The sequence below is a fragment of the Theropithecus gelada genome, chromosome 7a (assembly GCF_003255815.1).
Source record: "Theropithecus gelada isolate Dixy chromosome 7a, Tgel_1.0, whole genome shotgun sequence".
NCBI classification, from domain to species: domain Eukaryota; kingdom Metazoa; phylum Chordata; class Mammalia; order Primates; family Cercopithecidae; genus Theropithecus; species Theropithecus gelada.
The window spans coordinates 35,858,465-35,881,908 of NC_037674.1; the positions used below are offsets into that span (position 1 = coordinate 35,858,465).

The following is a 23,444-nucleotide window of genomic DNA, read 5'->3' on the forward strand; positions in this document are numbered from 1 at the left end:
TTTTGTCAAACAGAAGCAGACTTGTTTGTGTGAAAACAGAGCAGGTTCACCTAAATGGAGCTGGAAACCAGAATCTCCTTAGAGACACTGAAACATAATAAACCTGAACAGCCCTTCTTGGAAGCACACAGACACTAAAACAGCATGAATAAATAACATAAACACACACACACACACACACACAAAAGAACAAATGTAAAGGAAAGAATGAGAAACTGAGAGTGAGAGGGAGAAGCCAGTAAATTATGTGTCTTAGAATCAATGATGCTTGAGAAGAGGTGAGTAAAGACAAAAATAATGGGGAGTAAGAAACAAGAAAATACATAAATAAGGTAGTGAACTACCTCTTTTGGAAAGAACTCTCACTATATAAGATCGTTTCTAGAATGTAAACCAATTTTTGCCAATAAAAAAATGATGAAGATGAAGAGTTTACGGGGAAGCAGAGGGGAATGCTGTGGAGTGAAGGATGAGAAGAGGCTCATATCATTTCCTTCCAGGTTATGCTTCATTTCTAGTTAATAAGATACTTAGCATCTTGTGGTTTCACTTTGTCTTAAGAAACTGTGGCCACTTATCCCTACCTATTTAAAACAGCCAATAAAAAGTGAGACAACAAATCATGCAATGTACATGACATACCAGTAGAGGGCAGTGGTTGCATTCACACCATCTGCTCACCAACAGCCTTTCATTCCAATTCATAGTCGATTTGGCAAGTGTAACATTTTAGACACTTTGCTATTTTTAAATCTCCATTTCAGCAAACGCGAGTATGGTCAGGCTGAATAAAAGTCGAGAATTTAAGCGTGGTCTCTCAGATAAAGTCTGGAATAGTGAAACACTTTGTGCTAGAAGTTAGGAGACCTGGCTTCTGTCTGAGCTCAGCAGATAATCTATCTACCTCACTTTGTGACTGGGGCAAGTCATGTGCCCCAACCATGACTGTTTCAGCAATACAGCCAGCGCTTTGATACTTCAGATGGGAAGTCCTGGCGTCAGAGTTAGTCACAGATTTTCACAGTGGGAAGGAACTTTAGGAAGCATCTAGTCCAAACTGTCCTTGTTTAACAAATAATAATGACATTAAGAATTATGATAACAGTTAACACATATAGCATTTACTATATGCCAGTCCCACCTAATTTGTATCTATCCTAAATATATGTGTTTTCTCACTTAATCCTTAAAACAACCCCAGGAGAAAGGTACTAGTATTATCTCCATTTTACAGATGAGGAAACTGAACCACAGTGAAGTAACTTCTTCAAGGTGTCACAGCTGGCAAGTGGCAGAGCTATGATTGAGACACAGACCTTTATATTCTAGGGGTAGAGAAACTACAGCTCACAGATGTTATGTGACTTATACTGGGTTGTACAACTTATATTAATGCTAGGACCACCACCCATATAAGTGGATTTCTTGTCTCATGTTTGCCCAATATATCAGTTGTTTCTCCTGTGCAAAGCTTTAGATATCAATTATAGTAACAAACATAATTTGCACTTAAAACCTAGGTTGTTTATCTGGAATGTATAATTCAGGTACTAATTGTACACCAAGGGCAAAATTTCCTAGCCAAGGATGAAGACATATTTTTCACTAAAAGTAATAGGTTGTGCATACTACACTTGAAAGAGAGAATTGGACTTAGGACGTGTTGGTTTATAATTTATCTTCCTATTACATAATTGGTTTCATTTGTTTAAAATCTGATGACAAAGTTTAGCCTAAAATGAAGTCAAGAGTCTTAAAGAGATAGCAGGCTGTAAGCCCCAAAAGAAATACCAGGGAAATGTAAGTAGCTTTGGAGAAGCAGCAACAAGACTTGGGCCACTTTCATGATACTCTTAGCTCCCTGAAACACTTTGCATGCATAAATGGGATAAGAGAATTACAGCCCAATTATATCCTTTCCAGATAAATGCTAGTTTAGTTTTGGGTTTGGGAATTCTCCTAGTGATGATCTCATTTAATTTATCCTGGAAAATGCCACACCACCTGTGAAAAATTCCTAATTTAAAAGCACATAGAGCAAGCAATGAGGGGGCAGGGCTCCCAGACTGCACTGGAGAGTGAGACCACGGAAGAGGAAGCTGACTTGTCCGGGAGCCTCAGGGAATCAGCTCAGCCATCTCTGGCCCCACTTCGGTGTCAGTGCATTTTTTAGCCAAAGTGCCATGTTCAAGGGCAATGCTTTGCCTAAGGCCTATGGATTTATTTCAGGATTGAACATTTGACAAGCAAACAGGACAGAGTCACTAATACTTATGGTAAGGTGGAAGCAAACCTAAAGTGAGTCAGGTCATTTTTCATGGTATCATGTCAGCTTTCAATCAAATCCTTATTCATATCTGAAAATTTTACTTTCATTACAGTTCTGCTTAAGGCTCAGCCAACCAAGATTTCATGACAAAAATGGAAGGTTTTTGTTCTAGTTCAAGAAAAAAAAAAAAAAAAAAAAACCAAACCTACCTCTGCTCAGCTTGGCTTCTAGTTCAGAGGTTTCTCTGTTAATCAAAAGAGCTGCAATACACCTTTTAATGCTGTTCAGTGGTTAAAGACCAGGCTTAAAATGTCTCTGCTCTTGAGGATTTAAATTTAGACCCATAAAGAGATGCTTGTGTAAAAACTGTAAAGAACATTCAATTTGTTCTATTTGGAGAAAGATTTTACTGGAAATATAAATTTTCACTTAAAAGATGTTTTATGGGGTGCAGAGGTAGAGAAACCGTCTAAAGAACACAGCCATTATTTCTGTGAACTGAGGATTTCTGTGCTCAAGTCTGAACCTGCTGTTTCTTTTCCATCTGAAGTCTTCATTCTCTCCTCGTATTAACTTAGTCATCTCCACAGCAACTAATTGAAATATCCCAAAGGATTATAACCTTGTGTGAGGAACCACCAGGAGGAGCAGATCAAATTCAAAAACTACAAAGGTTCTTATCAAAGTTTTTCTAATAATAGTGCTGTACTTAAAAATCGATTAAATATAGCAGTGGATGTTAACACAACCTTCTTGAAATGGAAAGTTGCCCATTGTCTGTGTTATCAACATTTCTAGGTCACATCTCCCAAGAAGCAGTAATGTTCCAGCAATAAGAAAAGGACAGTTTTTTGTCTTTTGCATGGTGAGCCTTATATGAATTACATCAATTTTGTTACCAATATCCATCATCAGATCATTCTGGTAAGTAAAGCAGCTAATTTCTGTTGAACATTTATACTGTATATCAGAGTTGCAAAACTTAGATGCCTACAGGGGCTGTGCATATGATATAAATGGCAGGAGTGGGATGGGCCCATTGAAAGGTGTAAGCCCCTGGCTGTTGCCAGTTGGCTGTTGACATTCACAAATGTTGGCCCACTGTAAATAGATCATTTTTTCCCCTCCCACAAGAAGCTAAAAAATCTGAACTTTTGGGTATAATTATCCAAATTTAAATATTAGCAACTGATTCAAAAATTTTAAAACTGCACTGGTCAAAAAAATACGTCTATGGGCCAAGTTCAGTTTGTGGACTGCCATTTTCTTTTGTCACCTTAGGTATAAAGCAATCCCTGGAATATAACTAAACCACTAATGAAGTTAATGTAGCCATTTCCTGAGCTTCCAGTTTTCTGCAGAATTCAAAGACTGCTTCCGTTGGTTTTGTCCCATTTCTAATGCTGAGAGGTCAATGCAGGTATTGGATAAACCATGGGAAACAGCAGAGGGTCAAAAGCAAGGGGGCAGGGCAGAAAATGAAGTGGCCCAAATGGTAAAGGTGAATTGCAACATGTAGCAGAACTCATTAGAGGAAAGTCAGACATGCCCCTTTTACTTTAAAGGGCATGAACAGAGCATCCCAGGAGAAGCATGCATGCCATTACCTAATTCTGCCATGGACACAGTTGGGGAAGTCTCGCCGTTGGTGAACGAACAGTAGGGAAAGAAGCCTGATGCTGGTGTGTAGTCACATATTGGTTCTGGTTTGATTCCATTGATATCAAGACCTGACTGGTCTGGGGAAGGCTGTATGTCCAGGTAGAAGCTGCTGACGGCGGAGTCTGCCTTACTCCCCTCAGGGGTGTGCCCGTCAATGTAGTTACTGAGGTCGTCGTGAAGTTCCGTCAGCCCGTTGGCCGAGATGTTGTAGGTGGGCGTCAGCGGCTCGGCCTCTCCAGGCTGCTGCTGGTGGTCGCGCTGCTGCTGCTGCATCCGGTGTTTCTGCACTTCTGCATACAAGCTGTCTCTCTGCTTTTTTGACATTCGGCCAAATTTTACAGCTGGAAGAAAAAAGCCAAACCATACTACATACAATGCGCTTTTCTTCAATATTCTCTCCTGCGAGCTTTGGGGTTTCCTTTGAAGTCTCAGACAATCTCAATCCAAAACTGCATGACCACAAAATAAGGACATATTCAGAGGTGAAAACAGTTCCAACCCACACAGGCTCACTCCAGCTCCCCAACAGCAAACACACATCCCAGAGAAACTCATGTTGCAGAAAGAGACCTGGTGCAGGTAGGATAGGCCCAGAGAGATGCCATCTCTGTTTTCCTGCTGTCACATCCCCACTCTACCCACTGGGCCCCACTGATAACTTAATGGGCTGTTCACTCTCCCTCTGTGCAGCTGGTTTAGGCTGCCTCTTTCTCTCCCACATGCAGACCAAGGCGCAGGGAAGCAAAGACTCACAGGGTTCGAGGAGTAAAAAGCAGCCAAACCTCAGCGCTCATTCAGTTCACTGCCCTGTGCGCTCTGACGGTCCTCCTTGATCAAATGGCTAATTCTGCAGCTGCATTGTGAGGTCTGAATGAACTGGACGAGGCCTCTCTAATTCTTTGAATTACATCAGAGTACCTGACCCAAGAAGCCCCTCCTCCACTCATAGGTCATGGCAGCCCCTGTGGAACCCTGAGACCCATCTTTTTATTTATTTATTTATTTATTTATTTATTTATTTAGAGACAGAGTCTTGCTCTCTGTCACCCAGGCTGAAGTGCAGTGATGTGAACGTGGCTCACTGCAGCCTCAACTTTCTAAGGTTCAAGCGATCCTCCCACCTCAGCCTCCTAAGTAGCTGGGACCACGTGTGCACACCACCACACCCAGCTAATTTTTTCACTTTATGTAGAGGTGGATTTTTGCTATGTTGCCCTGGCTTGAGGTCTGGAACTCCAGGGCTCAAGCAATCCTCCAGCCTCATCCTCCCAAAGTGCTGGGATTACAAGTGTGAGCCATCACACCCAACCGGACCCATCTTTAAACACTTTCTGCTGTTCTCATTTAGCCTCAAGTAATCACAGCATCAGGATTTGGGAAGGACAAATATGGTATTATAATATAAGATCCTTATAATATATAATCCTTGTTGGGCAGATTTCTGTTTGTAATGCTTCTCTTTGGGATGTGTCCCCATATTTAAAGTGGAGCCATCACTATAGTAACTTTCCAGTTCATTCAGAATATCAAATGAATTCTTGTGAAACACCAAGATAACTGAAAACAAAAACAAACAAAAAACCCTATGATTTCCTGGTCTGACTTCTTCCATGAACTCATTGATTTTTCAGCTCGACTCAGCCTTTGCTGGAGGGACTTAGTTCTCCTAATAGATTGTGATTAAATTTATAGCTGATGGGGTGGATGCATCCAGCCATTTGACTAAGATCATAGTTATGAGAGTCCAGGGCAGGAGGCAGGATAGATGGACACGAAGTTGGGAACCAAAGCCCCCACAGTGGCCAGGTGGTGAATTCTTTTCTTGCCAAAGAGGACGCTCTGTCCTTGTTCACAGAGGAAACAAGTGAGCTGGAATACTGGTCACTTTCCAGTTTCCACGACTCAGATAACAAACTTAGGTGGTGCTGCTCAGGCAGCAACCAGGCTGATGTGGGCTCTGAGTTTCAGAACCATAATTTCATAACCTCCAGAATTCATTCTATGCCTACAACAACTTGTGCTATTTCTTGTATGCAAAATTTTCAGAAGGCATACTGAAGGTGCTTAATGTTTTGGAAAACATTTTCTAGGACACCTAAGGGGCCTAATACCCACAGGTGAAACTTTCTGCTGTGACTCTGCAATTATGATTTAACTTTTGTCTTAATATTAACAATGGCAATTATATCCTGTAAGTGAAATAAAGGGACCAGCTCTTGAGAAAATGCACACACAACTTCTGATTTGAACTTACAAATGGAGGAGATATACCTAACTTTGTCGGTTTAGTACCATCAGAAGATGAAATCTGCTGAGTTGCATGTCACAGGAATTTCTGAGAATATGGTGGAAGTTCTGTGATTTGTAACTTCCAATGACAAAAGCTTCACTTTTGTAGTGGTGCACAGAGTGGCCTCTTAGAATATGCAGGAGCAAAAGTGAACTCGTGCCTATGTAGGTCTACGGGTGCTAAGAACATCAGATTACGGGGAAGGCAGACTGTTGGAAAGCCTGCTCCGCATTCTGAAGTATTTTTCCACAGGCTGAAATTCCATTGGAGGAGACATTTTCCTTCAAAGGGATCTCTTAAGAGAGCCAGCTGGTATATTTGGAAAAAATCCTTAAAATGGACCCGCTGTGCTTTCTGCCCAGTTTCCACGTATAAGCATAACTGTCTTGAAATCTGGTGTCGATTATTCAGTGCACTTAAGATAGTTTTCCAGGAAGATCTTGAAACGTTTTGTACTTGAATGATAGATGGTCTCTATTCCTTAAAGTAGCTTCGTTTAATGAAAAGAACACTTGTCATTGAGCCATGCTTTGCACTATTTTCACACATTCTGTATGTACAAATAGTTGGCTTTGGCATGTGATTCAAAATATCCAGTTAGCATAAAAGCGGCTTCATCTCAACCTCCAATAGACTTACTAGTGTAAAGCAAGTAACAGTTGTGGTTCACGTTTCCTACGGGGGAAAATGCCTAGAGGAGGCATCTTTAGTAAGGCCCCAGATGACACTTACCGTCAATCAATCGACCCACCTATAATGGCTGAAATATCAAAAATCTGAAGGTGTTCTGACCACGAGACACTTCTCTTCCACACCACCCCCACCCATCAGCCAGCTGGCTGACACTGAGGATGAGGAGGAGGAGGAAGCGGCTGCTGTGAGTTCTATGAAGCTGCCAGAGGAGCACGGGGGGCGTGAGGTGGAATAATGAGGAGGGGACAGGCGGGGCAGATATTGGCAGATCTGCGTCCAGGTTTTAAAAGGCACTTTCACAACCCCTTGCAACTGTACAACTCAAGCTGTGAGAGCTCACCATCTCGAGACATCCCCACGGCAAGGCATTTCTGTAATCGACAGTGTTGGCAGCGGTTTCTACTGGTTCGATCAATCAAACAGTTCTTCTGACGAGGACAGGAGTAGGTGGCATTGCTTTGCTGACTTCTCCTGAAAAAGCCCTGTGATACGGTTATAAAATATAAAACAGGTTAGTGTCAGAATGAGTGGTATGATACTGAAGGCAGGATGCTAGGCACTGAGCGGCATTAATATTTAATGGAGAATTAAACTTGTAGCAGAATCATCCAGGAGACCATTAATGAAATTAAAGTTACTTCTTTTTCCTTGAGTAAAATTGATCCCCAGGGCCTAATCCTCCATCCCTTATACATGCAAAACTTTCTTTAACTTCAACAGACAGTTGCCCATGTAAAAGGCATAGGACCAGGTCCTTGTTCTTGGATTCTGATGATCAAAAAGCAATGTGCCTGATGGAATGATACAAAGGGACTTACCTTTAGCCTTTATCTCCAAGAGATTTTTTTGTACAATAAACACAAAACACTTCCCTGGAATCTCCAAGTTAAGGAAAAGGCAGCCATACCATAACCTAGGGCACTGTGAACCTGGTGAACCATGGTAATCTTCACTAGCCCACTTCAACACATGGCCCATTAGGCGTTTCTTACTCCCCAACTTCGAATCTACTATTGCAAGCATTAGATAACACTTGGATGGATTATTTTGGCAGATCAATCAGATTGGAAACATTCCCTCATCCCTGACAGTTTAGAAATACCACATGTTCAGAACCATGGCCTTTAAAGATTGAACAAATCCAGTCCGATGCTCATCAAGTTGCTCTCATGTGTCAAGCACTGTTTGGGAAATGAGAGGGGATACAAAGATGTATAAGAAGCTACTGACCTCAATAACTTTATTTTTGTTTGTTTTTGCTAACTTCCTGAGCTGTACTTTTAGCTGATTAATTTTCACTGTTTATTCTTAAAGTGTCAAGTTTTCCTTTTAGTGATGTTTTAAAAGCAACCCCAAAGCTTTACTATGTAGTATTTTCATTCTCATTCAGTGAAAAACATGTTCTAATTTTCAGTAGGTTTCTTCTTTACTCCAGATGTGATTTAGAAGCATATTCCTTAATTTCCAAACACACGGGGGCTTTTTTCAGGGGAGGGGGCAGGGTCTTGCTCTGTCATTCAGGCTGGACTCCTGGGCTCAAGCCATCCTCCTTCCTCAGCCTCCTGAGTAGCTGGGACTATAGGTGCACACCATCATGCCTGGCTAATTTTATATCTATCTATCTATCTATCTATCAACTTTTTTTTTTGGTCGAGATGGGGGGTCTCACTGTGTTGTCCAGGCCTGTCTTGAACTCCTGGCCTTAAGTGATTCTCCCGCCTGGGCGTCCCAAAGTGTTGGGATTATAGGCATGAGCCACTTTGTTATCTTTTTATTGCTGATTTATCTTTCAGTGGTTTTGCAAGCTAGGGATGTATGCAGAAAATAAATAAGATCAGTAGAGTCATTTCCATGAAGCAAAGCCATGAAGGGTACAAAAGATGATTATTATCTTCAAAGCTTTAATTGTGAAGATAGATGACCCCAACAAGGGCAACACTAGTGGGGAGAGGTAAAATCCTAAAGAATCAACAGAATGGCAGGCAAACTGATAAGGGTGCTCTCCCACCAAACGATTTTTCTGGAGGTCAATTTGGCAGTTGTATGAAAAATTTTTAAAAAGCCTACCCACTGAGCTAATCTTTTAAGGAATACACCTTAAAGAAATATTAAGAATGGTACAAAGATTTTCCTACAAGGGTGTTCTTTACAGTACTATTTATAATATACAAAATGTAGAAAGATCCTAATTGTCCAACATTACTGAATTAAGAGAGTCATACTGTATACTCATACAATGGAATTCAGCAACCACTACAAATGGTATTTCAGAAATATTGATATAAAAAGGTGATAAAAATATACCATTGAATTTTTAAAAAAGCAACTAAAGAGCTAAACATAGTATAATCCAAGTTTTGGGGGAAAAAGGGCACCCATATATTTACTATAAAAGAACATTTGGAAAATTATGCCCCAAATTGTTGGCACCAGTTGGTGGGGCCAATCAGATTTTAATTTTCTTTTTGTTTATCTGTGCTTTTTTTTTTTTTTTCCTACAATAGGCAGGTGGGAAGGTATGTGGGCAGCTTGAGAGGAAGTGCACCTGCCTTCCTTTGTAATGGTTGGGGGCCTTTGTTAACCAAGTTGATGTATATGACCTCAGTTTCCAGTTCTTTGGAAAATCCAACCTACGATGGGACGGGGCAGGACCCTGACTTCTCACTCCTCTTGTTTTCAGCCAAGCTGCTTGCTAACCTTGACATAGGCAAGGCTGGGGGCCTCATGTCTCAGATTGTCTCTCTGTTGTACTTTAACTCTACCCTCGATCAAGTCCCGCCTCTTCTGTAAAGCAATCTCTCTCTTCTGAAAAATATCTAAAGCTATGTTTTTTATTTTATTTTATTGTTTGTGTGTGTGTGTTTCCCCTGTGAAAAGGAAGTAAGAAGAAGTAAAGCTTTCTTTGGGGCTTACTAGAGAGAATTCAAGAAAATATAAATGGTCACAGAGGCAGATAATCCTTAGAAAGAGATACCAAGAGGTCAGCTGTCTCGGTATTCATTTTCCTCTGAGACACATAATCTCTGTCCAAGCTGAAAGGTGTTTCTCTCTTTTTTGAGACTCACCTTCATACCCTTGTGTAAAGGCATCGCTGTGGATGCCTAAAATCAGGAATTTATTTGCTTTTCTTTTAGTTGAAGTTGAATTTTGTTTGCTTCACATTAAGCCTGTTAAAGTTTCTTCTATGATCACCAAATACGGGGAATGTCTGAATGATTTTTTTAAATCTTTAAGTGGAGCTAGTACTTGAGGGCTGCCATGCTGTTTCCCAGATATCTCTTCTGAAGACCAGATCCCGGCATCTGTCACCTTTCTTTCTAGGCTCTTTTCCACTTCGCATATTTCTTCTCAGAATCCTTTCCAATTTCTTCACTACTACTTCTTGTTTTCTTTTTTAAAACTGAGGCAGGGTTTTGCTATGTTGTCCAGGCTGGTCTCGAACTCCTAGGCTCAAGCGGTCCTCCCACCTCGGCCCCCCAAGTAGCTGGGATTACAAGTGCAAGCCCCCGTATCTAGTACTATTTCTTCATTTCTTTCAAAAGTCTGAAATCCAGAACTAGACACAGCTCTTGAATAATGGTTGGGTCATTAGGGAAAAGGATGCCACTTTTTAGTTTGCATACACATATTAAGTTAACTTCCACCCACCATTAATAAAGTCCAGGACTGTTAACGCAGAAACCGTATATTAATCATCAGTTAGCTCTGCTGTTAAGGGCATGAGAATGATGATGACAGATTATCAGTCTTAATGAGTACTTGTATTAAACCGTATCTTTTTATTCTGTATTTTGGATGCAGACATCTTAGGGCTTTGCAGACACTGGAGGGACTATCCTTTCAGGGCTGGAAAACTCCTACATACAGCAAACAACCTGCTGTCAGCCACCTCTCACACAAAACCAAGCGGGCCAGAGCCCATATCCAGGACACCTTCTTCATCAGGCCCTTACGCTTCTAGCCATGATTCCCCTGCCCTGGTCACACCAGGGTCAGGTACCAGACAATTAGGGACAGCCCCTACCCCCTAGCGCCGTCTGTAATGATTCAAACTAGCCACTTATCCTAAACCTGCTCATCCTGCTGCGCCTTCCTTCCTGTGGAAAACAGTGGGGGCTCTTGGCAGTGTTTCTCCACATCCCTCTCCCCTTCACAGACCCTGGCACTTCCCCGTGTGTCCCCTGTATGGCGTGGCATGGGCCCTGTCTCTAGGGATTTGTGAGTCCAGCAGTCCCTCCTTAATCGCCATTTTGGTTTCCTTGTTTCAGTTACTTGCGTCAACTGCAGTAAAAGAATATTAAGATATTTTGAGAAAGAGAAAAGCAGACAAAGACCACGTTCACATAATTTTTATTACAGTATATTTTTATAATTGTTTTATGTTGTTATTGTTAATCTCTCATCGTGCCTAATTTATAAGTTTAACTTTATCACAGGTCTGGATGTATGGGAGAAAACAGTATCTAAAAGGTTCACAGTTTCAGGCATCCCCCTGAGGCTAAGGGGAACTACTGTGTAACAAACTTCTTCCTTCATGACAGTCATCTCCATATCTGTGTGTCTTACGATACCTGATTAAAACAAATCCCAAGTACCATTAAAACAGCACTGACTTTGTACTAGGCACTCTATGCTTTATGCAGATTGTGACATTTACTTCCGACAAGGGCAATATTGGGCAAATGCTATCATTTCCCTACTTTTAAGGATGAAAAAACGGAGGCTTAGAGAGGTGTAGTGACTTGCTCAGAGTCCCCGCTCTGGCATGGGGTAAAGCCAGGATATGACTTCACATAGTTTAACGTCAGAACTTACACTGTCATCTTGTTTTGTTTTTCTGCTTCTCTTGTGTGTCAAAAGAATTCCTCCTTAGTTGTTCTCATACAGGGCAAGCATTAAATTAGGTAGTGTAAAAAACAAGTTATACAAAATAAAGTAGCAAGAGCAATCTACTCTGAAATTAGTGTTTTCCCTAACATTAGCACCTTTAGCTGACCCAGCTTCCTACCGCCCAGACATTTTACAAAATCTCATTCTGTAGTTGTCTCCTGATCTGGATTAGGAGTCACATAAGAAAATCAGTCTCATGAGTCCATCATTTTTCCTCATTTCTGACCAGAAGTATTCTGCCCCATTTACTTCACCTTACTTATTTCTAAATCACTTTAGCTCATTTAAACAAACAATGAAACTTACTGCAAGGGCACAGAATAACTATCATTAAAGATGTCTGTGTAATTATGCCATAAATTGCAAGGCAAACTCAGGAAGCATTCCGTATGTGCTTTGAGCAGTGGCACTGTGGCTGGAACCAATGTCCAGCTTCCATACTATCTGCTTGGAAAAGGATTACCCTTATTTGGAAGTCTCAGTTTGAGGATTTGGGGAAAGCAGGCACGCAAGCAGACACGCCTTATTCTTTACAGCATCATTTATACCTCAACTAAGTCAGCTGAGCAAATGCCTGCTGAAAAGTTCTGGGAGTGGCATAGCTAAGAACCAGAAAGGAGATCTATCTTTTGGATTAAGTCAACAGAGTCATGCCCACAAGGAGAACTATCAAATATCAGACGCGAGAGGTGAAGTGGGGTTATAAGGTGAGAGCTGAGAAGTGAGAAACAGGGTAAGTAAACCTCCATGACTCAGACGAATACTGAAGTTTGCATTTCAGGAAGAATGAGGGTTTGGGTTGCTGCTGATTTTTCTTTTAAAAACCTCTTCTTTTCCGTATTCCTTGTGGGGGTGGTTATCAGAGGATTAAGGATTTGGAAAATTAAACAGATAAAATACTAAGAGTTAAATAACACGCAAGAGGAAGAAAGATTAGAAGAGAGGAAGAAGAAGAAAAGTAGAAAGTGTGGTAGGTCCCTTCCTACCTCAAGGTAGAAGTAGTGTGCTTCTAAGTACAGAGATAGATTTTGTCTGATTGGGGAGAAATCCTGCAAAAGGATTAGGAAGTGAGTGAGCTGAGAGATGAATTCCAGGGCTTGGAGGTCATACAGAGAGCAGGGGAAGCACAAAGCTAGGGCGTGAAGATTTGGGTGGAACTGAGGAGGTGTTAAAAAAAGTGCTGAAGTTGTGAATTAGCTGGGAAAGATATCAAGTACATAATTTGGCAATTTTGTTATTTCTAAAACATGAGCTAACAAATTACTTGGCTGTCGTAAAAGTTCACTTTTTATGGATGTTAAAATACATGGAGATGTGCATTTACAAACATGGTGGGCTTGAGCCAGAAGGCCACCATGATACATTTCAGGTAGTAGATGCTCAGTGTGACTGTTGGCGCACTACCACCACCTAGTGGCAGCATATTAACACGCGGCTATTGCAAATAGAAAATTAGAATAAAACAAACAGGCCTTTGGCGCTGAAAGAAGTTGAGAGATTATCAGGTACAGTGGTTCACATATGGGTGATGCATCAGAAACATCCACAGAGCTTTTAAAAGATACACCTTAGATTTATCAAACTAGAACCCTTGGGGATGTGGTCCAGGCATACATAGTAGTTTGAACAATAAGAAATTGCCATTTTTATAGGTCAAAAAAGAAAAAAATTGTCTTTTTTTTTTTTTTTTGAGACGGAGTCTTGCTCTGTCACCAGGCTGGAGTGCAGTGGTGTCACCTTGGGTCACAGCAACCTCTGCCTCCCGGGTTCAAGTGATTCTCCTGCCTCAGCCTCCTGAGTAGCTGGAACTACAGGTGTGCACCACCACGCCCAGCTAATTTTTGTATTTTTAGTAGAGACAGGGTTTCACCATGTTGGCCAGGATGGTCTCGATCTCTTGACCCCATGATTCGCCCGCCTCAGCCTCCCCAAGTGCTGGGATTTGCAGGCGTGAGCCACCACACCCAGCCAAAATTGTCATTTTTATAGTACATATTTTTAAAAAGCTCCCTGAAGACTTTGACTTCCTCTTGTTAAGAACCAGAGATTGATTCTAGTTTTCTGATTTGCCAAAAACAAAAATGAAGCTTAGAATGTTAAATGACTTGTCCAAGGTCCTGTGGCTGGTAAGGGTCAGTGCTGGGACTCAATCTCTTGTCCTCATTTTAAGTCCAGTGCCCTCTCATTTAAGTGTATCTTCTTCAGTGTGGGACAAACAAAACAGTGTCACACATTCTTGATTTCCTGACATAGAGTCCCTGCATATCCACCTTTTGTTTCAATTCTTACTGTCTCAAAGACATCTCTCCAGTGTTTCCTCCCTTATTTCACCTAGCTTTTCAAAACGCCTTACGCTGACTTTTGTTTCTGATACGTGCCTTACCTTCTCTGGAAATTCTATTCCCTAATACTTTTTCTTTAAAAAAAAAATGACTGCACACTATGAATTTTTCACTGACCCCCCCAGATGGGAGCTTGCAAACTGGGATGGAGGCCATGGTGTTCAGGAGAAGGCTCATACTGTTGCAAGAGCTGAGTGCTATAATTTCAGGAATTTTGTTGTTAAGGCTAGTTATTAAATCTGTTATTACACATTAACTGACACATTCCTGACATAAAAAAAGTAACCACTTTTTAACGATTATTTTACTATTATCAGTGTTCTTCAGGTTATCTATATCAATTATCCTTATATCTGAAGGTAGAAATACTATACCATGCTCTGCATCCCTTCCCTACTCTGCATTCTGTGAAAGAGCAGGTCGGGTGGCTTGAAAATGGCCATTGGTGGGATTATTTACACCACAGAAATTGGCAAATGCTACAAATAAGGGTTTGATTTATTATTTTGCTTACTGTCTAGATTTAAACAGTGATGGCCGAATGCAGTGGCTCATGCCTGTAATCCCAACACTTTGGGAGGCTGAGGCAGGAGGATCACTTGAAGCCAAGTGTTTGAGACCAGCCTGGGCAACACAGACCCTGTCTCTACAGGAAATAAAACAATTAGTCAGGTGTAGTGGCATGTGTTTGTAGTCCCAGCTACTTGGGAAGGTGAGGTGGGAAGATTGTTGGAGCCCAGGAGTTTGAGGGTGCAGTGAGCTAAGAGTGTACCACTGCATTCTGGCCTGGGCAACAGAGTGAGACCCTGTCTCTTAAAAAAAAAAAAAAGACTGGGTATGGTGGCTCACATCTGTAATCCCAGCACTTTGGGAGGCCGAAGTGGGCAGATCATGAGGTCAGGAGTTCGAGACCAGCCTGACCAACTTGGTGAAAGCCTGTCTCTACTAAAAATACAAAAATTAGCCGGGTGGCAGGTGCCTGTAATCCCAGCTACTCAGGAGGCTGAGGCAGGAGAATTGCTTGAACCTAGGAGGCAGAGGTTGCAGTGAGCTGAGATCACACCACTGCACTCCAGCCTGGGCGACAGGGTGAGACTCTGTCTCAAAACAAACAAACAAAACTGATGAAAATTACAATAATGTTAAGTTTAATAATGCAGATTAAACTTAACAGTACATCATATCTAGTGATCCCACTGTGAGTAACACAAAAAGTGGAAGAAATGTTCTTCTAGTATTTGTAAACGATTAACTGAGTCAGCAAGGAGGTTATTCATGTCATCATTGGCGAATGAATGAAGTTCCAAAATGTCTTTGTTGTTTCACTCTCTTATTCATTAATGTAAACAAAATATCAACAACATTCATGTTGGAACTAGTCTTTCCTCAACTGTAACCATGGGGATAGAGGTAAGAATTCAGCAAAATTCATGAGAGCATTCAGTGAGAATTATTTGTCTATATGAAATTTAAAATAAAGAATATTGTACATTTTATTATTGTTTGAAAATTACATGAAATTACATCAGTGAGATAGATACCAAAGTTATCTACATACAGATAGATACATTTTGCTTTCCTGAGAGCCAGTTGTTCACAGCTTACCAGCATGTGGCTGGCCTGAGCCTCATCCTCGCTGTGTCACCAGCTCCCCGTCACGTTGTTTGAATATATTCCCCCCACTTTGGATAGGCATTCACCCAAAGTTGTGGTTTGGCCTTCTAGAGCCCCCACTGACTTTCCCCTTACCTACATAAGTTCTAAACACTTTAGCTGAGTTTTTTTTTTCTTTCTGGAACAGAATATATATATTTAGAGACAGGGTCTCTGTCACTCAGGCTGGAGTACAGTGGTGCTATCACAGCTCACTGCAGCCTCGACTTCCTGGGCTCAAGTAATCCTCCCACCTCAGCCTTCTCAGTAGCTGGGACCACCGGTGTATGCTATCATGCCTAGCTAATTTCTAAATTTTTTTGTAGAGGACACAGGGTCTCGCTTTGTTGCCCAGACTGGTCTTAAACTCCTGGCTTTAAGTGATCCTCCTGCCTAGGCCTCCCACAGTGCTGGGATTACAGGCATGAGCCATTGCACCCGACCTAGAAGAGAATATATCTTGACCCACAGCCTGTTTCCCAGCTGTCCTCTCCAGTGTTTTCTTGCTCAGTGACATGGATTATCTTACCCTCAGTTACTCAAGGCAGAAAGATGGGCTTCACTGCCTTAATCTCTGCCTCCTCCCCATCCATATCCAAGCGTCACCAAATTAGCCTGCTTCTTGGCACCTTCCTGTTTCTCAGATCCATCTACTTGTCTCCAACTTTACTGCAGTTTTCTTAAGTTTCCATGTCTTTCACTTCTTGAGTTGGTTATTATACAGCCTCCTAATTGGGACCCCTGCTTCCATTCTCATTCCCTCCAATCCATTTCACAGTTACTAAAGATATCTTCCTAAAACATCACACTCATCAAGTCACTTCTCTGCTTATGAGCCCCTTAATGGCTCCCTGCTGATGACCAGACAATGACCACACGTCCAGGCAGCTCTTCTCAAAGTCATACAATGACCAAGCCTAAACTGCTGTGTTCACAGTTCCCCAAAGAAACTCTCTCCTTCCCTTCAGGATTCACTGAGAAGACATTCACTTGTTCTGGGAACCTTCTCTGACCTTGGCCCTCCCAAAGCTGGTTGAGGGGCCCCTCCCATGTGTACCCTTAAGAGTCCTGAATTTATCCCCCTCCTAGCCCTTACCTTGTTGTATTATTAATGTCTACCTTTTCCAGGGACTGACTGCCTTGTTTCTTTGTTTCCAGTAGCTAACGCAATACTTAGAGAAGTCACAAATACTTGTTGAATGAACAACTAGAGGAAAAAACGGTGGCAGTGATAAAAACAGTGGTGACGATATGCTGAGCACCTACTCCCCACTAGGCACCATGTCGGACACTTTGCCATCATTATTTGCAATCCACAGCAGCCTGCAACTGCAAAGTAGGGATATGTATCTCTGCTTTACAAATGAGAAAGTTAAGAGAGGTTAAGCCATATGCCCAAAGTCACAGAGCAGGGGAGGGGAAGGCCCAGGATTTGAATTCCTGAATCCTAGGTGCGTCTTATTCCAAAGACCATAGACTTCTTAATATACCACCTAAAAAGCACCAAGACAAACATGTAGGGCCGACTGAATAACAACAACAACAAAAGATGAGCAAACAACAAAACAAACAAGCAAAAAACCACTTTTCATTTCTGTAGCCCAAGTTCCCTACAACGGTTCAGATGAGGGAGACGGCATTTTATAGGGTATCAAATACCAGGTTTCCATACAGGTAGGAAAGCACTCATTTGTTAGATATATTTTAAAAGCCTGGAAATATGCCTGGCACTTCCTACTGGAGTTTTTAATAGTTTTGTCTAAGAGTATGGACTGGTTGGACGCTGCCCTGTAGGTATGGCTGGGAAGGTGAACGGGGGTCTGATTCTGAGTTGTCCCCTCCTGCGTGGGGCTCTTTCTCAGTGAAACACAGGCTGAAATGCGGATCTGATGTTTGGTCTTTTGACAATTTTCACTTAATGAATTGATTCCTACAGTTCATTAACATACCCACTTCCACTTCTGTATACACATATGTCTTAATTAGCTGCTCATTGGCTGTTTAATTACAAGAAAACAGCTGACAGCTGCCTTGCTGAATTCTAATGGCAGACGCTTTGGAACGGCTACACACTTGCTTTTGACAACCAAGATTTCTTCATAACTCTGTGATTTATTATGAATGCTCATCTGCCTGCCCAAATTATTGTATTTTCCAATACAACTAAAAATTGGGAACTTGGGGGACTGCTGAGGTGGGTGTATGTCCACGTTTCATTTTATGTCTGAGACTAAGAAAAATGGAGATAAGAACAGCGGAGAATCTTCTATGTGAAAGCATGTACTGTGTTACAATTTTATTTATCTTGGCAACTTCCTGTTGAGAATGTTCAGAAGCATGGGGGTGAGAAGGAAGAAATATCTTTGGATCAACGTGGGGCAAAAGTTAACTCTCTGGCTGGGGGGGAAAAAGAGGATAACTTCATTTCATTGAGGGGTAAACACAGGTCACGCATGTATTAAAATCAAGCAGATGAAATTATAAAATTAAAGTTGGGTGGGGGGCAGAAATAAAAGTGCTCAAAGACGCATATGAGGAAAAAAAGTTGTTCTTTAGAAAGGGTAGGCAGCCTCATTCACAAAAGTTAGCTGGTCCAGTCCTACACTCATACATGTGGCAGCAATAAATCACAGAAATTCAGATTTCCTGAGCTACGTTTTTGTTCAATAGTGCCTGGCCTCCCTGCAGAATTGTATGCGCAAGTGGTCTCTGATTAAAGCGGCCCACGTGTTGTATTTGGTAAGTGTCGATGTCTGCTTTTGACTGTGCTTTGCCATACTCAGATCCAGTCCAAGCGAAGACATTCAGCAATGGTTATTCCCTAGCACGCACGTGGGACCTGCCCCAAGCCAGGTGCTGTGTCAGGGCCCCATCTACAACATGGCCTCGAGCCCAGGGTTTTCTGTGAGCTGAGGAAGGGCAGCAGTTACTAAGACATGATTAAGATCTAAACAAACAAATAAAAAAAAATCTGAATCATCGTGATGCAAATTGGGGTTTAACATAACCCTGCCACTTGCACATTTCATCACAGGACTGGAAGATTTAGCTAAACAAAAATTTTCACTTACCACCTGTGTATAACCGAACCGAAACTCAGGCGTCGTAAGGATGCAATAACAGCTTGTCCTTCCCCAAGTCGAATTTTCATTTTAAATGCCTAGCTCTAATACTGGGGCCACGTATTAAAAAGTGTTGAAATAAAAATGTTGAGCATGAATGTATCAATGGTGAAAAGTGGACAGAATTAGTTCACGGCTAGCGACATTTCACAACCGAGATAAAAATATTAGAATCCTCTAAAAGACAATTTGGGCCTAAAAGGAACATTCATAAAAGCTGCTTTTTAACCTAAACATAAAAAGCTCCAGAAATGGCTTTAACTGCTTCAGTGGGGGAAGGTGTCACTTATACACTCTAGATAATTTTGAAAGGCTTTTTTATTGTTTAACAAAATATATTTGTTAATGCAGAGACATTATCTCAAATTATCTTTACTGGGTAGAAGAGGAAGCTTTGAATAAGACATCATCTTAAATGTATTGACTGATGACTGTATATTGGACAAACGAATGCCACTTTATTCTTAGTCTTATCAAGAGGAAAAGGGTTTAAATGTAATCAGAAACCAATTCACGAACCCCAATACTGGACTGTGCATTATCATTAAAAAAACTTGCAGTTAAAATTGTATAGCCAAAATGTCTAAAAGGATATGGATTAAAAAATGTATGTGCGTGTCTGTGTATGTGTGTCTTGAGATCAAATGTTCATCCTCATCATCTGAGCAACCACTGTATCTCATGATGAAATTAGGAACAGAAGTTGAATGGCAAACAAGATGATTTCTCAAAAGCAAACCTTAACCAATGATTATTTTCCTCCTAACACTTCATATTTTTATTCACTTTGAAGATTGAACTTTAACATCTACAGCCTCTAGTGTTACTATGGCCTTTTCCTCTGCTGGCATGGGGCACGACCTGCCCCTCCTCCCTGGCAGGCCTGCCCCAGCGCACGTTATGCCCCCTCATCATGCTCACCCAAGGCTGAAACTAAATTCTTTTCCAAGAGCTCAGAAATGTCTCTAGGAACAGAACTAAAAACCTTGCAGGCCTGGATTCTAACATATGTTCTTCGGAAATGCAATATTCAGGCTGAAGCAGTGCCAATACATTGTTCCCTGATTCTTTCAAGAGAACAAGTGAAATACGTTTATAATTAAAACCTTGGCATAATGGAGTCCTTAAAAATTTGAGGATGGTGTGCCTGTCTACCCTCATCTTCCACTAGCCACAGAAAGTGACCCTGTGCTTCAATGAAACTGAGTTATGTGCTGTCCCCTTAATACAACCAAGACTGCCCTAGTTCTGGGCTTTTGCCTCTGCCACTCCTTGTTCTCCTCCTTCCTCAGCACAGAATGCCCTCCCAGCCACCTTCTCTGGGAAAATCCTTCCTCAGCTCCAGCCCACGGTTGGTTCCTCCTCAGTGAAACCTTGCTAGGCCAACTCTCCTCTAGACTACCGAGGTATGCTGCCTACTGGATATGTGTTTCTTTTTTCTTTTTTTTGAGACAGGGGTCTTGCTCTGTTGCCAGGCCGGAATGCAGTGGCGCCATCATAGCTCACTGTGGCCTTGAACTCCTGGGCTTAAGCAATCCTCCTGCTTCAGACTTCCGAGTAGTTGGGACTTCAGGCAAACACCACCATGCCTGGTCAATTTTTTTTATTTTTAATTTTTTTGTTGAGACGGAGTCTTGCTGTATTGCTCAGGCTGGTCTTGAACTCCTGTGCTCACATATTCCTCCCACCTGAGCCTCCCAAAGTGCTGGGACTACAGGTGTGAGCCACTGTGCCCAGCCTATATGTGCTTATATGTGCTTCTTATGTATATCATAGATTGTGGCCTTACTCTATAGTTAGTTCTTGCATTGCTATTTAGCTTTCCCTACACAGGCCTCAGCTCTACAACTAGACCATAAACTGCTTGAGGGAAAGATTTGGTCTTCCCTTTGGATCCCTTACAGTGCTTACATAGTGCTTGGGCCCAAGGGAGTGCTCTTAGTATTCTTTTTTATTGACAGATTCTACGTAACATATTGCAAATGGTCACAACAATCAAGACTACACCCATAGATGTCCCAGAAATAATATCTGACTATACAGAGCAGCATTACCAAGCCACCAAGAAGTCTGCCTAGTAGTAACAGTGATAACAACAGCTAACACTTAGTAAGTGCTTTGATGCATCTGGCATTCTTCCAGGTACTTTCCTTAAATGCATATGACAACCCTATGAAGTTATTAAAATTACAGTCCTCATTTTACAGATGGGGGAACTGAGGCACAGAGCGGTGGTATAGGTGCTCAAGCTGGTAAATAGCAGTGCTGGGATTTCAACTTGGGCAGTCTGGTTCCAGAGTCAGAGCAGAAGCATGGCACCTGCTGTCTCTCTACAGACAGCAAAGGGGATGGGGAGAAGATGAGCCAGGAACAGCCAGAAACGACAGAAAAAGTTACCAAAGCTTCTACCATTTTTGCTGTTCATGTACAATGCTTAGCAACTATGTGCCAAAATCATTATTTCAGCAATTAAACAGGCCCTCTAATTTCTTATGGTCTCAGGTTGTTAATTTAAAAATGCAGTTTAAAATACATTCACAAAATGATTAGCTCAGAAGATGACTGATCACCTTTTTTCTCTCATTAGGTATCTATTTGATATGTCTAATGTGAAATTTTTCTTATGTTTAATTACACTATCACAGCAAAGTTATTTACAATTGATCATGATAGAAACACCTTTACCTGGTTAGAACATGATAAATAATTAACATAAAATGGCAAAAATAGAAGTCTGACTTCTATTTTTATAATTAGGAATAAAAGTGTTACAGCAGAGGGAAATTATAATGGAGAACAAATAGCATATGTATCTGATATAAACATATAACATTGTTCAAGTCCCTGGCTAGGCATAGGCCCAATCTGTCAACAAAATTATGTTTTATTTGTTTTGTGGTTTTCGTTGGATAAAGTCAACAGAGCAGAGGAACAGAGCCACAGATAACTGAAAATCACTTTGGCACTGAAGAGGTCTGCAGACAAGATCTGGAAGGGAATCTAGAAAAATGACAACTTTGGAATAATGGATACCTTTTGTTTTCTTATTGCTTTTATTTTTGTCATCATAAATATTAAGGGTAAAAAGAAAATTCACACTGTTTGTGCCTATGTGAACAGTGGTACTCAGTCAACTTAGGTTTTACTCAATAGCATGTTGTTAATTAATCTTCCAAATTGTTGGGGTATTTTATATGAAGTAGCCCCTACCCCTACACCTTGTCCTTTTCCCAGACTCGATTCCTTGATAATCACTTCCATCAATTACTAGATAATCACTTGCCTTACTGACAGACCCAGAGGAAGCGATCAGTTTTTTGGGCAGAATGAAGGGACAAGTAGCGAACTGGTATCCGGGATGCTGCCTAGAACCCTGTCCATTTAAGAAGACACCCAGGTGATACGCAATGCACAAAAAGCACCGCAACTCCCAGCAGGCAAGCACTGCAGTCTGTAAACCCTCTATTGAGAAAGGCCATGGCATGTCTACCAGGGACACAGATTTGGGAGGCAGAACACAGACAGGGTGAGGGTGAAAGGCAATGGCTACCTGGCCACGTCAGCCAAACCAACTCCAAAAATCAATGCGATGACAGTGGCCACGGGCCACTCACTCTCACCTTATAACCTGGGATGGCATAGGCCAGACAGATTATTTCATTTTGTTTTGTTTTTCATTATTTTTATTTACTTTTTTGGAGAGAGGGTCTCACTCCATTGCCCAGGCTGGAGTCCAGTGGTGTGATCATAGCTCACTGTAACCCTGAACTCCTGGACTCAAGTGATAAACCTGCGTCAATCTTCCCTGAGTAGCTGGGACTACAGGGACACACCACTATGCCTGGCCTCTCATTTTGCTTAATTTATTTATTTAGTCACCTAATTTTGAGGGAGGGCAGATTTTGGAAGTAAAGGGCATAAATGGTTCTGTAGTATGCAGAAATCTCAAGCTTTGCTAAGATGGGATCAACATGAAGCATCTGTACATGTACAAATTAGCAGATGTTACCATGACTAACAGTAAAATGAAGAATTAAGGAAATTATGAGGTTAATTTCCTTGAAGTCTCTTAGTAGTCATTTGTGTCTATAGGTATTTTACAACATTGTATTTTCTAATTTAATGAAAGGAAAGCTAACCCAATTTGTGGATTTTATTTTTTGACTCAGCCTCAAAAAGCCTTAGGGCTGATTCAGGCCTGGTTGTAGCAATCGGCTGTCTCAAAGGCCTCCTGAATGTTTAAATAGCTTCTCTCCTGTTTATTTTGCACTGTTTTATCCTGTAAGCTGTCTCAAGGCCCTTCCAATATAAGCATGAGGATTTAAATCTTAATAAATTGAGATTTGAATAATAGAGGTAATCTGGGCTTGGGGGGTCTTGAATTATTGGGATAAACATCTCTATTCCCCATTTGCACATTATGCCTGTGCTGTACACATTGCCCCATGATCAAGGTCAGAAATAGTAAAAATAGTCATAGCAGAAATAATACTGATAATATTTGGAGTTAAATAGCACTTTTC

At 41.3% G+C, this 23,444-nt stretch overlaps 1 protein-coding gene and 1 long non-coding RNA gene across 3 annotated transcripts in view; one reads left to right on the forward strand and one right to left on the reverse strand.

Moving 5' to 3' along the window:
* Positions 1-22,022, forward strand: part of LOC112627398 — a 42,299-nt gene extending 20,277 nt beyond the window's left edge. Inside the window, exons 2-4 of the long non-coding RNA XR_003120171.1 lie at positions 3,068-3,193; positions 20,883-21,030; positions 21,837-22,022. This is a non-coding gene — a long non-coding RNA (uncharacterized LOC112627398). The remainder of the gene's footprint in view (positions 1-3,067; positions 3,194-20,882; positions 21,031-21,836) is intronic.
* RORA (RAR related orphan receptor A) overlaps positions 1-23,444 on the reverse strand; it is a 740,821-nt gene that overhangs the window by 20,520 nt on the left and 696,857 nt on the right. For both annotated transcript variants that reach the window (XM_025389589.1, XM_025389590.1), the window contains 2 exons: positions 7,255-7,396; positions 3,877-4,272 (listed from right to left, as the gene is read on the reverse strand). In XM_025389589.1, the coding sequence (XP_025245374.1) occupies positions 3,877-4,272; positions 7,255-7,396 (538 nt within the window). The remainder of the gene's footprint in view (positions 1-3,876; positions 4,273-7,254; positions 7,397-23,444) is intronic.